This window comes from Talaromyces stipitatus, genomic scaffold, assembly GCF_000003125.1.
Source record: "Talaromyces stipitatus ATCC 10500 scf_1105507295527 genomic scaffold, whole genome shotgun sequence".
NCBI lineage: Eukaryota > Fungi > Ascomycota > Eurotiomycetes > Eurotiales > Trichocomaceae > Talaromyces > Talaromyces stipitatus.
In genome coordinates this window covers 3,504,904-3,518,972 of record NW_002990114.1, presented here as the reverse complement: position 1 = coordinate 3,518,972, position 14,069 = coordinate 3,504,904, and the positions used below count along the sequence as shown (strand labels likewise).

At 45.7% G+C, this 14,069-nt stretch overlaps 5 protein-coding genes across 5 annotated transcripts, besides 1 other annotated feature; 4 read left to right on the top strand and 1 right to left on the bottom strand.

The window, feature by feature from the left end:
• Positions 1 to 1,013: 1,013 nt before the first annotated feature.
• On the top strand, positions 1,014 to 1,400 carry TSTA_093220 (uncharacterized protein; the record flags this gene model as incomplete). The annotated part of the gene is made up of 2 exons (XM_002478994.1): positions 1,014 to 1,153; positions 1,214 to 1,400. 2 exons carry the CDS (start codon positions 1,014 to 1,016, stop codon positions 1,398 to 1,400), a joined length of 327 nt encoding a protein of 108 aa, XP_002479039.1.
• A 1,978-nt stretch (positions 1,401 to 3,378) lies between these two features.
• TSTA_093210 (uncharacterized protein) lies at positions 3,379 to 4,141 on the top strand (the record flags this gene model as incomplete). The annotated part of the gene is made up of 2 exons (XM_002478993.1): positions 3,379 to 3,914; positions 3,973 to 4,141. 2 exons carry the CDS (start codon positions 3,379 to 3,381, stop codon positions 4,139 to 4,141), a joined length of 705 nt encoding a protein of 234 aa, XP_002479038.1.
• A 783-nt stretch (positions 4,142 to 4,924) lies between these two features.
• TSTA_093200 (uncharacterized protein) lies at positions 4,925 to 5,475 on the top strand (the record flags this gene model as incomplete). The annotated part of the gene is made up of 3 exons (XM_002478992.1): positions 4,925 to 4,953; positions 5,006 to 5,119; positions 5,178 to 5,475. 3 exons carry the CDS (start codon positions 4,925 to 4,927, stop codon positions 5,473 to 5,475), a joined length of 441 nt encoding a protein of 146 aa, XP_002479037.1.
• Positions 5,476 to 6,695: 1,220 nt separating this feature from the next.
• Positions 6,696 to 8,189, top strand: TSTA_093190 (uncharacterized protein; the record flags this gene model as incomplete). Its single annotated transcript, XM_002478991.1, has 2 exons — positions 6,696 to 6,820; positions 6,887 to 8,189. The coding sequence occupies 2 exons, from the start codon at positions 6,696 to 6,698 to the stop codon at positions 8,187 to 8,189; spliced, it is 1,428 nt and encodes a 475-aa protein (XP_002479036.1).
• Positions 6,955 to 7,016: a microsatellite.
• A 3,977-nt stretch (positions 8,190 to 12,166) lies between the features above and the next one.
• TSTA_093180 (CwfJ domain protein) lies at positions 12,167 to 13,927 on the bottom strand (the record flags this gene model as incomplete). The annotated part of the gene is made up of 2 exons (XM_002478990.1): positions 12,167 to 13,808; positions 13,866 to 13,927. 2 exons carry the CDS (start codon positions 13,925 to 13,927, stop codon positions 12,167 to 12,169), a joined length of 1,704 nt encoding a protein of 567 aa, XP_002479035.1.
• Positions 13,928 to 14,069: the final 142 nt, after the last annotated feature.

Below are 14,069 nucleotides of genomic sequence, written 5' to 3'. Positions count from 1 at the left end.
CCCGATTGAGAGGATGCTCCCGGTTGCGATCAACCATCATCAAAACATGTGTACGTATGCTCCTTCAGTTTATAGACATCGCATCTCGGCACTAGAGCAAAGTACCGTCGGCGCCTAGCGAGGAACCTTGGTAATGCGTACATGAACTATTTACATCAATTTCTATATACCCTTATCAAGACATACATATATCAGCTTACGAATTCGGGAGGACGGACATAATCCCTGACGGCATCCTGCAGGACCAGATGGTCGTGTTAATAACATCCTAGACCCTGAGACGGAAATTTCCGTTCGTTGTTTAATTATTTATCGTCAAATTACCTATAACAATCTCGAAAGATCTGTCAGATAGAATAAATGAGGACTCAATTAGATGAGATAGAAGCAAAAAGAATGGCCCTTCAACTGTATCCGGACCGGCAACCACTTCCGATGGCACCACATACGCCTACATTCGTATACCTGCAGCAACAGCAGCTAAGCCAACGTTCCTCCTTCGTGGCTTCCCAAACTCAACCTTTGAATGACGACATATCGTTCCAAAATTAAAAGAGAAAGGATACGGCATTATGGCGCCTGATTTACTGAGATATGGTGATACAGATAAACCGACGGAAGTAGACGCGTATTCGCATAGACATATGGCAGTTCATATCATTGAGATTTTGGATGTTGAGGGATTGAAGAAGGTAACTGGAGTTGGACATGGTTGGTTAGTCTTTTTCTATCCAATATCTATGCTGTGGTCATTGATTGATGGACTGAGTGCGAAGGGATTCTGCATTGCTCTCCATGGGCGCTGTGGTTCATCTGACTTATTTCTCTGGTATTGCGTTTACGGCAGTCAGATACGTTCCTCCTGGGCCATTTAGAATCGATTTTTTGATTCACTCTCCAAGCAATACTACGGACATGCATCCTTTGGATACATGAGATACTTCAATGAAGACGGTGCGGCAGCAGTGGTAGACGCCAGTGGACTATAGCTAATGTCGCTGCTATACCCCACAATGCTCGAAGACTGGAAAGTCCATATGGGACCCGAAGGTGCTGCAAAAGAATGGTTGAATAACCGCATAGTCGTACCACCGCCGGCTTGGATGACTCCCGAGGAAGTTGAGACACATATACGAATTCTCAAGAAAGGAGGGTATACGGGGCCTCTGGTACCTTTCTCTATTTGCGCTATATACTATGTCTAAACTTGTAGGCGGCGGCGACTTGATTCTCTCAAAAGAAACAAAACATTCATCCGTGGAATCGACGAACCATTCTACTCCAAATTAACTACCCACGAGAGCAAAGACCTCGACATTCCTGCGTTAGTGGTCACAGCAGAGTATATGACTACGTGTGTCATGCAGCTTTCCAAACACAAGCTGCAGAGAAACACCTGAAGAATATTCGGATTGAACGGTTTGCTTGTAGTCACTGGATTCCGGGTGAGAAGCCGGATGAATTGGTGGCGTTGTTGGACGATTGGGTTGGTATACATTTTCTTAGCCTGGACCTGCACATAACATGATACTTTCTGGAGATCGGGATAGGTGGTACGTCAGTGCCATTTGACCAAATCTGAAGGATAACATGACACTTGCTAAGGACTAATGTAAGCAACGAGAAGGAAACCAGAAGCTTAAAGCAGCGCCTTCATAGAGCAGACCATGCCTAAATTCCAATAGTGGACAGACTGAATTAATTCGAACGTGGTTAGGTTATTTCTCATTCATTGTGTGTAATTGCAAGGTCTATTCGGCCGCCATCATGAATCACCCTGCCGAGGAGTTGACAGGGAATGTGACAACTACTCAATATCGGTGTTTGACTAAATAGTGCTGGAAGCCACTACGTCGTATAGATAACGTTGGGCTTGTAGGGGATTAGACCGCACCCATGGCCATACAATACTCAGAAAATATAAAGAATCCCTCAGTCCGTGGATGTAAAAACTTATCAATATAATCCTTGCGCCACTCGTCCTCGTACCGACATGTATAAAGGGCTTTGCAATACTCCTAATAATCGGGGTACCATCCCGAGTGTTGCCAGTCTATAATAACTATCCGAGCTGGACTGGCGGAGGAAACGATAATGTTACGGCGATGTAGATCCCATGGCTAAACTTGACCTCACCAGCATCCGGCAGTAAACGTCGATTTGGGTCATCGTATCTGTGCTCAAAGCGTAAGTGGTGTGATAGAGCAAACCAATCATTGAAATTCTTTATGCTGGGAAACGGACTATTTTTCGGCTGGCGTAGAACACATAATCTAATAGATGCTGGTGGTTGATTGATCCTAAATTCGTATAAGTTATTAGCTTCTAAAGAATTTATCTGGTACCTTCAACTATACCGGTAAACTGATCAGAGAGATCCTGTTCAAGTTTACGCAAAATTTCCATAGTCTATGATAAAAGACCATTGATGGTTCCTCCCTCATTGCTGCTCAAACGATCCCAGCATCTCTCGAGAGTTGGTCCTCTTATCAGTCCCATATAAATGAAAACATGCCCTTCGCTATCAACTCGCCAGCCAAAGATCTCAGGCACAGGGACGTCAGTTCGGTACCAAAAACTTTTGAAGTCATCCAAAGGTTCACTGCCTTAATGGTTGTGACAAGAGGGCCAAATTCCACAATCAGGTCGAGATTTTCAAACCGTACTGGCGCGGGTTGGGGATGTGCACTGATTTTTTTCGACAAAGCTCTCACCTCGGCGGCGTAGGAAGCTGACGATCTGGGCTGATGCTAAAAAAGATGAGGTGTTGTTGAAATATACTCTTTCCGCGTGGAATCGGGTAACTCCAGTGGAATAGACCGGTCACCAAGTGTATATAGAAACATATGGGAAGATGGAGACTCCATCAATTTGTTAGCAGTCGAACGACTCGCGATTGGACCAACGAACAGAGGACGTAGAAGGAGGTATTTTAACACTTAGGAGCAAGGTAAAAGTCTAAAGGGCACATAATACTGTTTAATCCGTATTAGTTCGCACAGATTGCAGCACTTTTACTTCGCTGATTAGTAATTATTCGCGACTCGGATTCTCGGAATTTGCGAACACGCTTCTTTGACCTTGCTGAGTAATATGCTCATACAGTAGTTATCCTTCCCAACTAGAATCCCAACTTGGGATTCAGCGTCAGGAATATCCTAGGAACAGGTGGCTATTGCTTCTAGAGTCGCGTCCGAGGAGAGCGAATGTAAATACAATCATTGAAAACAAGGGTGTTGACTCTACGCGCTATAAATAGAAGGCATCTCGGTCTTCAACATGATTCTCCCAATTCATTCCATATCAGATTCTGTCTATCCTATACTTCGAGTTCCTTCATAACAAGTAACCTCTCTTCTTTATTGACCACGGAGCACTATGGCAGCCAGCCCTGTCGTACTTATTCTCGGAGCTGGGCCCAGAATCGGCGCTTCTGTAGCTGAGAAATTCGCCAACAATGGCTACAAGGTTGCTATTGTGTCTAGGAGTGGAAGCGGCACAAAGACTGCCAAAGGCTTTCTTTCTCTCAAGGCAGACCTTTACAAGCCCGATTCGATCCCAGCACTGTTTGATGCAGTAAAGACCGAGTTCTACACGCCTCCTAGCGTAGTGGTCTACAACGCAGGAGGATTTACAAACCCCCTAGATAAGGACTCTATGTTCTCAGTTCCAGCGGAAAATGTTGCGTTGGATTTGAATATCAACACCATCAGCCCCTATGTCGCAGCGCAGCAGGCTGTTAGTGGATGGGCAACACTGCCCATGGGGACTAAGAAGACGTTTATCTACACTGGCAATATGACGAACGTCTCCATTGTGCCTATGCCACTCATGTTGAGTATAGGCATTGGCAAGTCTGCTTCGGCATCTTGGATAGGCCTTGCTGATACTTTGTATTTGGCTCAAGGTTATCGGTGAGTGCTTCAAGATAAGAAGATAACTATAGAAGGGTACTGACAATGCATTTACCAGTTTCTTTTATGCTGATGAGCGTCATCAAGATGGCAAGTTAAAGGGTTCGGGAGTTGACGGTGATGCACATGGCGAATTTTACTGGCAGTTGGCCAACCACGAAGAGAATGTGCCATGGCATGCTACGTTCGTGAAGGACAAGGGTTATGTTCATTTCAGCTTGAACTGAAATGTACGAGCCAGAGTCTTGATCATGACCGAGGATTCTCATTATATATTCAACTTAGTTCAATCCAGTCCACTGGATCATCGGTGGAGGCGCCACTGACTCGTGAAACGTCAACGTGTCTCAACTTCTCGGGAAACACAGTGTGCATCCATACACGCAACATAGATAGTATCACATTAAATGAAGATCTCAACTTGTTGACTGTTTGCTGCTTAAATAATGTATGCTTCTTTCTACATAATGAGCCAGTCTCCGTCAATTAGGGCTCGTTTACCAAATAGGAAGGAAAAAGTGAAGAGCTTAAAACTCAAAAAGGGATAGTGGCCAAGAATAAGCCAATCAGGGCCATTCATACTATCTTAGTAAAAGGATGTGATTGGTTAATCTTGATCCGACAGAAGCGTCAGACCACCAGGATTAGTCATACACTATTCCATTTCTGGTATAAGGAATGGCAAATGCAGACAATGATTGGCTGGCAGTGACACAGCTGTCCAAGTTAGGCAAGACGTCAAGCTGTACAGCGGAGGAGCTCAGCCACTCTTTTTTGCTCAATCTCTCAGCCTTAAAGAAGACCATGATCTCACTCCTCTCCCTCTCATGACATTTCTCTTTCCCTCTATCCTTGCAACGCTATTAATCATCTATTCGCTATTTGATCTATAGACTGTCTGAATCTCTATTTATCTATTATCTATTAGTACAGGACTTTGAATCGGCTGATAGAATTCGTCATCGCAACTACTAGACAGACATTGAGTCACGCTTTGGTGGCTTTCAACAATGGGTATCATTTACCATCGTGATCTTTGGTGAGTCCGAACAAGCAACGGCTCAAAAAGCCATGTACTGACGCCTCTCTAGTTGCGACGGCTTTGACAACTGCAGAAACTGCTACTCGACATGGAATAATTGGGGTCGTTGGGTGGCTTTTGCAGTCATCGTAGGAACTGGTCTCGTATTTTTCTTTCTCTTTGCGTAAGTTCTTCAAGACAAAATCGAAAAATCAGTCATGATGCTAATATATGAATTTCAGCTGCTTTAATGCTCGACGTCGCCGTGCTCGCGGTCAAACCCCAATTTACGGAACACATTGGATGGCACCACCACCTTATAGACAGGGCGACTATCAACAAGCACCTCCTCAATATCAACGACAAGATCCGAACCAAGGGTACTATGCTCCACCTCAGCAACAATATCCGCCGCGTCCACAAGGCCCTTACGGCGGACAACAAGAGAATGGAATCGAGCTGCAACAACCTCCGACTGCTTATCACGGCGGAGAGCCAGTTTATGCGCCACCTCCGGGACCACCACCAGCCAAGAACTAGTTTGCTTCACCGATACTTTTAAGACCGAATATAGGACGAAGGATCTCGTGATGGATAATTGCTTGCGGGCATTTGAACGTTGAGGCATTCTGAGCATTGACTGTTACTCTCAGGGGTTGTCTGGTGTTATGGTGTTTATATCGATACACTTTGGTTTTTTGAATTTGTTAATGCATCCCCCTGGCTTTTCCCGCTTGTGATCTGTTCAGCGTTGAGCTCTGAAAGTGATGGGACTCAAGACGGCCGCGATTACATTGTACATATTACTCGACACATTCATAATAGCATCTTCACCTAGAGATTCATTTACTCACCTCGTCTCCTAATAGCAAACCTACTCCGGTACTACTGTATCTCGTCTAGCAGAGAAGTTGATCACAGAATAGTGGAGATCAGACGTTCTTTAGTTGGCGATCTCAATTACTCCGTAAGACTTTTCAGGAGCTGTATACGGAGTGCAATTCACAGGATAGAATGACACAATGGCTGAATTATAGGACAGGGAAGACCTTCTATATGTCCAAATAAAGATGTTGATGAGAATTTAAAAATGTATGAGCATACCGTCTGATGTACCGAACATGGATGATAGAATATGGAATGGGAGCCCACTACGCACCACGCTAAATCCATTTTTTATGGAGCAATCACGAACTCCGCATTAGACTCAGCCCCAACGAAGGGCCATAAAATATACATAGTAAGCGATCCCTCTTTCAGTCCCCGAGCAGATATCACGAAGGGGCTGTTCCTTCACTTTTCCTCTCTCTTTTGCGTCTTTCGCTGTTGAGACACCGTCGTGACAGAGAGTGGACGAAAACTCATTCATCTCGTCCATTGTTCTAATATTCGACTCCGACATTCGCTCATTTCTTCAAATCATCCACTACTGACTCGAACGTTGCCGTAATCCGTTCGCACCTGTCATTCTACGATTTTAACGCTCACGATCTTTATCAAATATACCCCGAAACTGAACGAGGAATCTATCGCATCGCTCGTTCTGTCCCTCACGTCCTGATTCGAGTACTCTTACAAACACAGCCTCCTTATGTGAAACATATGCGCCAATCGCTTTAACAACCTGGGACGAGTCGCGCGATATATATAAATTTTTTTTTCTTCGTTCTCATTCGAATTTCGTTTCATCGCTTGGCTTTCGTACCGGACATTTAGCCGGTCTGCAAATATTTGTGAGACTTCTCATCGGTCTCGCTATCATGGGCTCAACAATTCACAACCGAATGATCATGTCGCTCCTGGAGCGGAGCGTCGCTGATGAGGCCAATTCGGTCAAGTCGACCTTTTCCAGTTGGGATAGTTGTATGGCCAAGACTTATTGCAAGTGCGTGAATTTTCATCTACACGATTTGGTATTCTGGTAAGAAACTGACAATTGTTTGACTAAAAGATGGCCTGTTATCGCCGGTATCATTGTCGGATCCATTATTATATTAGGTATAGTAGGCTGTTTAGTTAGCTGCCTTTGTTGCGGTTATCAATGCTGCAAAGGCTGCTGCGGCTGCTGCTACAGTTGCTGCGATTGTGGTGGCTCTCGCCATAATCGAGGTGGTAGCAAATACGCGGGTCCTCCCCAGCAACCGTATTATCAGCAACCTCCGCCGCCAGATCCCATGAATTTCGGATATAGACAACCTATTGCCGCCGCATCATCACTATCCGCTGGGCCACCACCGGCATATCGTGGTCCCACTACTGCTTCGTTCGATCAACCGAGCAAAGCGGCGCATGTACATGTGAATGAAGATGAGCTCCCGCCAATGCCGACTTGGGCAGATGCGCAAACTCGTCACGTAGAGGATCACAGTGCGCAGCATGAGGCGGTGGAGATGGATAATCTGGAGGGAATCAGAGATCATGCTAAGAGTCCTTTACAGCACGATCAGCGAGTTTCACCCGCGCCGGTAGCTGGAGGGTTGTCACGCGGAATGTCTCGAGGTGGATATAATGAAGTTCGAGGTACATATGCCAGTCCTCACCCAAGTCCTCAACCATTGTATGACGATGGATACTCTCCGAACGGACATGGGGGCAGTTATGGTGGTGGACACAACGGCGGGGCCGTGGGCGGACTCAGTGAACATGATGCATATCTCAATCACGGTGGTCAAGGACATTACGGCGGTAATGCAGCGGAAACCCATTATTTTAACCAGAAACCTCATTCCCCAGGACCTCAGTCTCCTGGATACGGACCTCCAGCTGCTGCGGGATATCCGCCTCGGGCATCACCACAGGAGTCCCCGGCAGCGTATCGAGGGTTCGAAAACCAACATGCTCCTAGGGTACAAGTTCCCAACTTTAGCGGACCCCGCGCATACAATCAGACGCCATCTCCTAGATCACCACCAGCCATGGGAGGCGGATTTCCTCCATATCCAGAAGCCCGCAGCCCACCGCCAGCAACCTCGGGATACTCCCCTTATGACCTTCATAATCAACATAATCAACAACACCAATCCGACTTTTACCATCCACCGACTCAAAGCCCACCGCCACAACAGGGCCATCGAGCTCCACAAGGCCAGTACACCGCATTCTCACCACGAATCGCTTCGCCTCCTCTCCAGCAGCAACATGCTACGTCGTTCCTGGAAGATCCCGGACATCAGTCACCAGACGGCGAGGATCGACCACCTAGTTTATTGATGGCTGGACGACGGCCTGCGCCGAATACTTTCCGAGCCGTATAATATGTTATACCTCAATATCGCAGAGTACTGTATACGACACCGCTATTCTACGACTGTCCTCTGTTTGGTTACTTCAACGGCGTTATATCGGGTTTACAAGCGGCGTTCTGGCGTCATCTTCAACTCTTCTTTTCCTCAAATATAGTAGATTTCTACGAAATCGTGTGTATGGTATGCCTGGAAGAACAAATGTGGAACGACAAAGTTGGGGAAATGGAATGGATGAGAATTGGCGGAATTTCTTGTATATATTATGTTATTATGTCTCAGTCCTTGATTCTGGCATGGCTTCGTGGAGATGGTATGATGCTAGTAGTTCCTTCCAGGGTTCGATTCAATCGATTACCAAATACGCATGGAGAGTGCCCGACGCAAATCATTTGTCTCTACTTGAAAGCAATGACGAATATTAGGCTAGTTATACACTGGTTCGAAAATAGTCTACATCCCCTTCTCTTTTCTGTAATAGACAGGGTTACCTTCATGTCCAAACAGTTACTGCATCAAAAGTCGCAGTGCTCCATTGCACTGAAAAGGGGTACGTCGCCCCTGCTTGATGGTTATATAAAATAGCTTCCACCAAACACCTCTCGTACTTTTTAACAACGGTCAACAGCTTTACGTCTTCGAGTTGTAAGATCCCCTATCTATGTCGACGACTGAGGACCAATTAGGGAAAGTCGTAACTTTCCAGAAAATTGCTGTCCTCCTTCCTTCAATTTCGTGCTTTCTGTTGACAGATGCTTCCCTGGCTATGGTGAATCTTTGTGTGTTTGACGCAACCCGGGGCTTCATTCGACCTGCATACCTAAACAACTAACAGCAGAGGATCCTCAAACTCTTCCCTCCGTCGAACTTCGAGCTGGACCGCAGGGTCAACCATCGCATAAACTCCGAACTGTAAAGGCTTCGAGGAGTAACCATCTTTGAACCGAAAGTCATACTTCAACTCGTTGCCAGCAAAGAATCGACCAGGACAGATCTGTCTCCCACCCCCGAAGATGTTATGCTCATTTTATCTCCCTCTCCACGTCGCTTCAGGAAACGATACCCATCATAGTCGTCTGGGCGACAGATGCCCTCTTGAGTCGACCATGAGGTGCGAACCCTTGGGTAATATAGCGCTTTCTGCAAGGGTGGTATCACGGGATGACTTTGCGTTCTAAGCCCACTATAATAACGCATAATTAGTCTAATATGAGTCTAAAAATGTTATCAACTTACTCATCAAAGGAAACCGTCGCTGTAATTCTTTAATATGCTATTGAGCAATTCCATCTTTGACAAGGCATTTAGTCCAAGTTTGTTACCGGATAATGACACCTTGATTTCCTCGCGGAGGGTTGCAACAAGTTCGGGGTGTTGGGCTATGTCGATAGAACCTGCCTGAGAGTCTCGGTGGTAGTGAAAGTGCCGTCATGGCCAATTCGAGCTGAATATCGCCTGCTGGAAGATTAGTTTTGGGATCACTTTGGGTCTAAGCAATGACATCTTCGTATTGAGGCGCCTCTAGACTTTGGTCTCTGGCAACCTTTGCTTCTTGCTCCCGCTTCCTTACAACATCGTCTATTATTGTACGGGCCCGTGGAACAAGAGACCTGCACGCCGAGGTGTGCGGCAAAAACCGTTGCACGATGGGCCGCAAGGGAGCATCTCGCGCACATATGTCTGAACAAAATCCTGCACTCAGGGTCAACAGGTTTTTCTGGACCGATAAAAACCGATCCTGCCGCTCCCGAAATAATCCTAGTGGTATCTTTCTTCCAGTCGATCTGATGCTAAGTTTCGCTGTTGCCCTAGTGCCGCTGTAAAGCTGTTGCGATATGCTGATCAACTGTCGGTAATATATCTCATTCTGCGACAAGTTCGTTCGAATCACGTCAATCAACATCTGATTGGGTTCGTGAGCCGCATATTGAACCTCAAACCCGGCCATCCTGCAAAGTATTCTTCTCTAACCAGCTCTTGGTGATCGAGGTCCCTGTTCGTCGTGACCTAATCGCTAAGCGTAGAAGGTAGCACAATTTTCATGCCACTATGAACAAGAAGACTTATGGAACCATGATACTTGTCGAAACAGTCGGTAATAAGTTTCCTAGCATTCCTGGTATACTCAACTCACGATATGCCTTCTGGCGAAACAGGTCACCTGGATAGTCGTTGACGATAGGGAAGATTGCATGCTTTTTTCTGAAAAGACTGTACAGGCCGGCGATGATTGCAATAAGCTTTCATGCCGAAGTCGAGGAGGGCACTTCGATGAGTATTTTGTCCTCTTCACGTCAGAGAAACCAGGGGCATGAAAGTCGGCTGTTCCATCACCAATGAAGTTGGTAATGTGTCAGGTGATATAAATATCGTTGATGAGATTTTATCTACCAGTCAACTTGATTGAAATTACTCAATTCCCATAATGAGCATTTAAGAGTTAACTGTAGAATTTCTGGATTGACACCCCTGTCTCCTTAGATAGAGGAGATTATTCTTCCAATTCCTAGTTTTCGATAAATTCAGTATCTCTACGTATCTCTATATTATTTTGCCATATTAACAAATTCTAAACGAGGCTTACATGTGGTATCATCATTGATGTAAACATGGATAAGCATACAATTTCTCTTGCAGGTTTGCTATACTTGTGGGTTAACTGAGTAATCGGTTTCGGTTCTCGAAGAAGCATTGTGATAAACAAAAAAGAAAAGAACGAACAAGAAACAAGCAGACAAGCAGTTTGGTGAAGAGGGGGTATGGTGACGACAATCCAAAAAACATATTGTCAGAGCACTAGATCTTAAGTCAGTCATTGGTGGAAATCGGTAGTTATCTTCGACTTAGACCACACAGACATACCTCTCTCGGTTCACGTTACTTCTCGACTCGGTCCACACGCGTCGTTACTGACGGCACCGACTTCCCACGAGATAACGGATCTGTACAGCAGATGAGGACCTGATCCTTATTCAAGTCATGCATGACATTTCTGCTGTCATTTGTCGCAATCGAGGAAGTGGATGATGAGGCAGATGAATTGATCCGAGTCAGAGCATTGGCCTGAATATCGGGGGATGTCGGATGCTCGAGAGATTCTAATTCAGGCTGCTGCGGAAGTATGATTGTTAGAATCCCCGGTATGACTTGGACACATAACATGAGCTAGCGGCATGTATGTGTGCCATAATAGCATGCACGCTTATCGCCTTGAAGTAGACGTACCTGAACAGAGTGTTCCATGATTTTTTGGACTTTTAGCCAGGAATATGCTGCCGTTTCAGAGATTGGGATTCTCCCAGACTTGGAGGATGATGAACGAGTGAATTGTGGGCGATTGAAAGGCGCGAAGGAAAAATAGGTGGAGGTAGCAGTAGTCTTAGAGGTCTCGGTTCGATTTGGAGCTGACATGTTGTGTCGAGGTGCTCAGACCGTGAGTATTCGGGTTCTAAAGGACACAGAGAAGAATGTGAGATGAGCAATGAATTATTCACGCGACCTTTTCCTCAATTCAGAAAATGTCAGGCTTTTATACTTCATAGAGCCAAGAAAAGAAACACAGCTGTATCCTGGGAAACAGAACCGGCTCTCCGATAGGATCAGACTCCTCCTGTATTCCAAACAACTTATATCTCATGCGGGTGATTGCCGGCTAGTATCGATACTTGTTGATGAATCACTGCGTATGATACGCTGATACAATAGGAAAACGCCGGCGAGTCTATGTTGAGTGTGGGATGAGTACTGGGACTCGACTGGTCTTGGTCTAAGCATATAACGATATGATATGATTAGTTAAGAGGCACGAGAAAATGTGAGAAATGGATAGATTGGATGATTTTTGTCGGGAGGAGGTTTCAGGAGTCTTTTATGGAAAGAGATGGGTGACTGAGGCAGCCCTGGCAAATGGCTCCTTCCCTTTTAAGATACAGTCATCTCGGTTACCCCGTTCAAAAATTTTGTATTCCCTCACAATTATGACTAGTCGTCTATTCTTCTTCGAGTGAGAAATCATGTTTCTTGAAAGCGTCTTTGAAAGCCTCGACATCCGTAACCTCCTCCTCTGTCGTCTGTTCACACTCCCTCCAATCCATTCGCTTTTCGAGCTGTAACAGCTTTGCCATCACCCGGCGGCCAAACTGCAAATCAAACCTGAAGTCCGGAGTCAAGGCCAGAATCAGAATCTTGTCGGATCCGCTCTTTGATGACTCCGTTTGATCCTTCGAGTCTCCGTCGGTTGCAGGCTGCGAAATCCAGACTCGGAAGTAATCTCCAACTTCATTTGCGCCATCGTCATTTGCAGAGGACTTGAATTTCGGGTATTGTAAATTCTCTGCTTCGACTTTGAATGCTGCTTCTACCAGACCCTTTGATATCAGGTCTGAGGCAACAGGGAGGTATTGCCAATGTACGTGGATACCATTACCACGACTGACTTCCCAAGTAACCGATCCCAGACTGCTTTTGCTCTTCTCACGGACCATATCATTCAATGCAACACGATATCGCTGCATCTCATCGTATGTACTCCTTCGCGCTTCGGGGTCCGCTATGGATGAAAAAGTAGGGGAGTGTATGAGAGGGATAATTAACATGTGGCCGGGAAACCCTAGAAGAGGATACATGTCCGACTTCGTAAGCGGACCTTTGGCTGTAGTGAGATATGCATCGTTACCGATTGAGGCAATAATGTGCGTGGCGATGTTGGGGTTGGAAAGACAGAAAAAGCACTCTCCGGGACCAGGCGGGGGCCGTCGCGCACGTTTCTGGGGCCGCTCATTATTGCCTCTTGAAAATCGTTGGAAACCCTGATTTTGGCTCTCCAAAGCAGGTCTCTTTCTAGCAACATTGGCAAGAGGAGACACGGTTGTACCCGTGGGTATAGTCTCCGGTATTGGGGCCTTTGGATCATATGTAAATGCATACATCCATTTTTGCCCTGATGGATTGCCGTATGAGGCTATATTGATGAAACGGGTGACGAATTTCGTATCCGGATTCTCCTCTGTTGGTATGTGGAAGAATGGTTCTCGTTCATAGAAGAAGTCGGCCTTGGAAGAGAAATGATAACGCGGCTTTAACGTCGAGCAAACATCGGCTACACATTGAACACCCTCTGGCGCGACTTTATCTGTAAGAGGAACATTAGACCGCCCTGTCACGCCTTTAGGCCATTCATATGTAATCAGAATGTCAGTATCATGTACACCGTAAAGAGAACGAGCGTCGGATTCCGTGTAGCGAGAGTGGTATCTTTTATTCACATTTGGGTCAGATTGGCCATCTGTGAGAACTTCACCTCCAAGAGCAGCAATTCTAATGCCCTCCGATGTCTTCAATGTGCCTCTTCTTCCAAGGAAATACAGGTTAGGACACACTTCGTCATCTGCCTGTATTTTCTCAACTACCCTCGTCGGAATTGGATTTTTGCCGACACTGAAGTATGTGGGTAGGGGTACAACAATGTTTCCCGCAAGTAGAGCTGAGATTTGATTCAGCTCCTCCTCACTTGTCCCTTCACCAAAGAGATCGCCAACTACAATGGCGAAAGCAAAGTTCTGCTTGGCCTGAAGTTTGGCGAGCTTGGTAAATACTTGTTGAAAGGCGCAATTTACAGTGCCCAGGACCAAACTAGTCAATGAAGTCAGCTCATATAACCATTGTATAAACCGGAAGAGGAAATCATACATTTTTGAAGCCATGATTTTCAATTTGTTTGCTGTTAGGAATTCAAAGTGAATATCGATCATACGCTTTTAATGGCAAGAAGCACGGTAGATCAAAGCCCTGTCAGTCATATCGTATCTGATAGCAACCGATATATGTGATTGAAGCGCTATATAACCAGACCTCGCAAATATCAGACTTCTTTTGATGTTTTTTGGTGAGCGA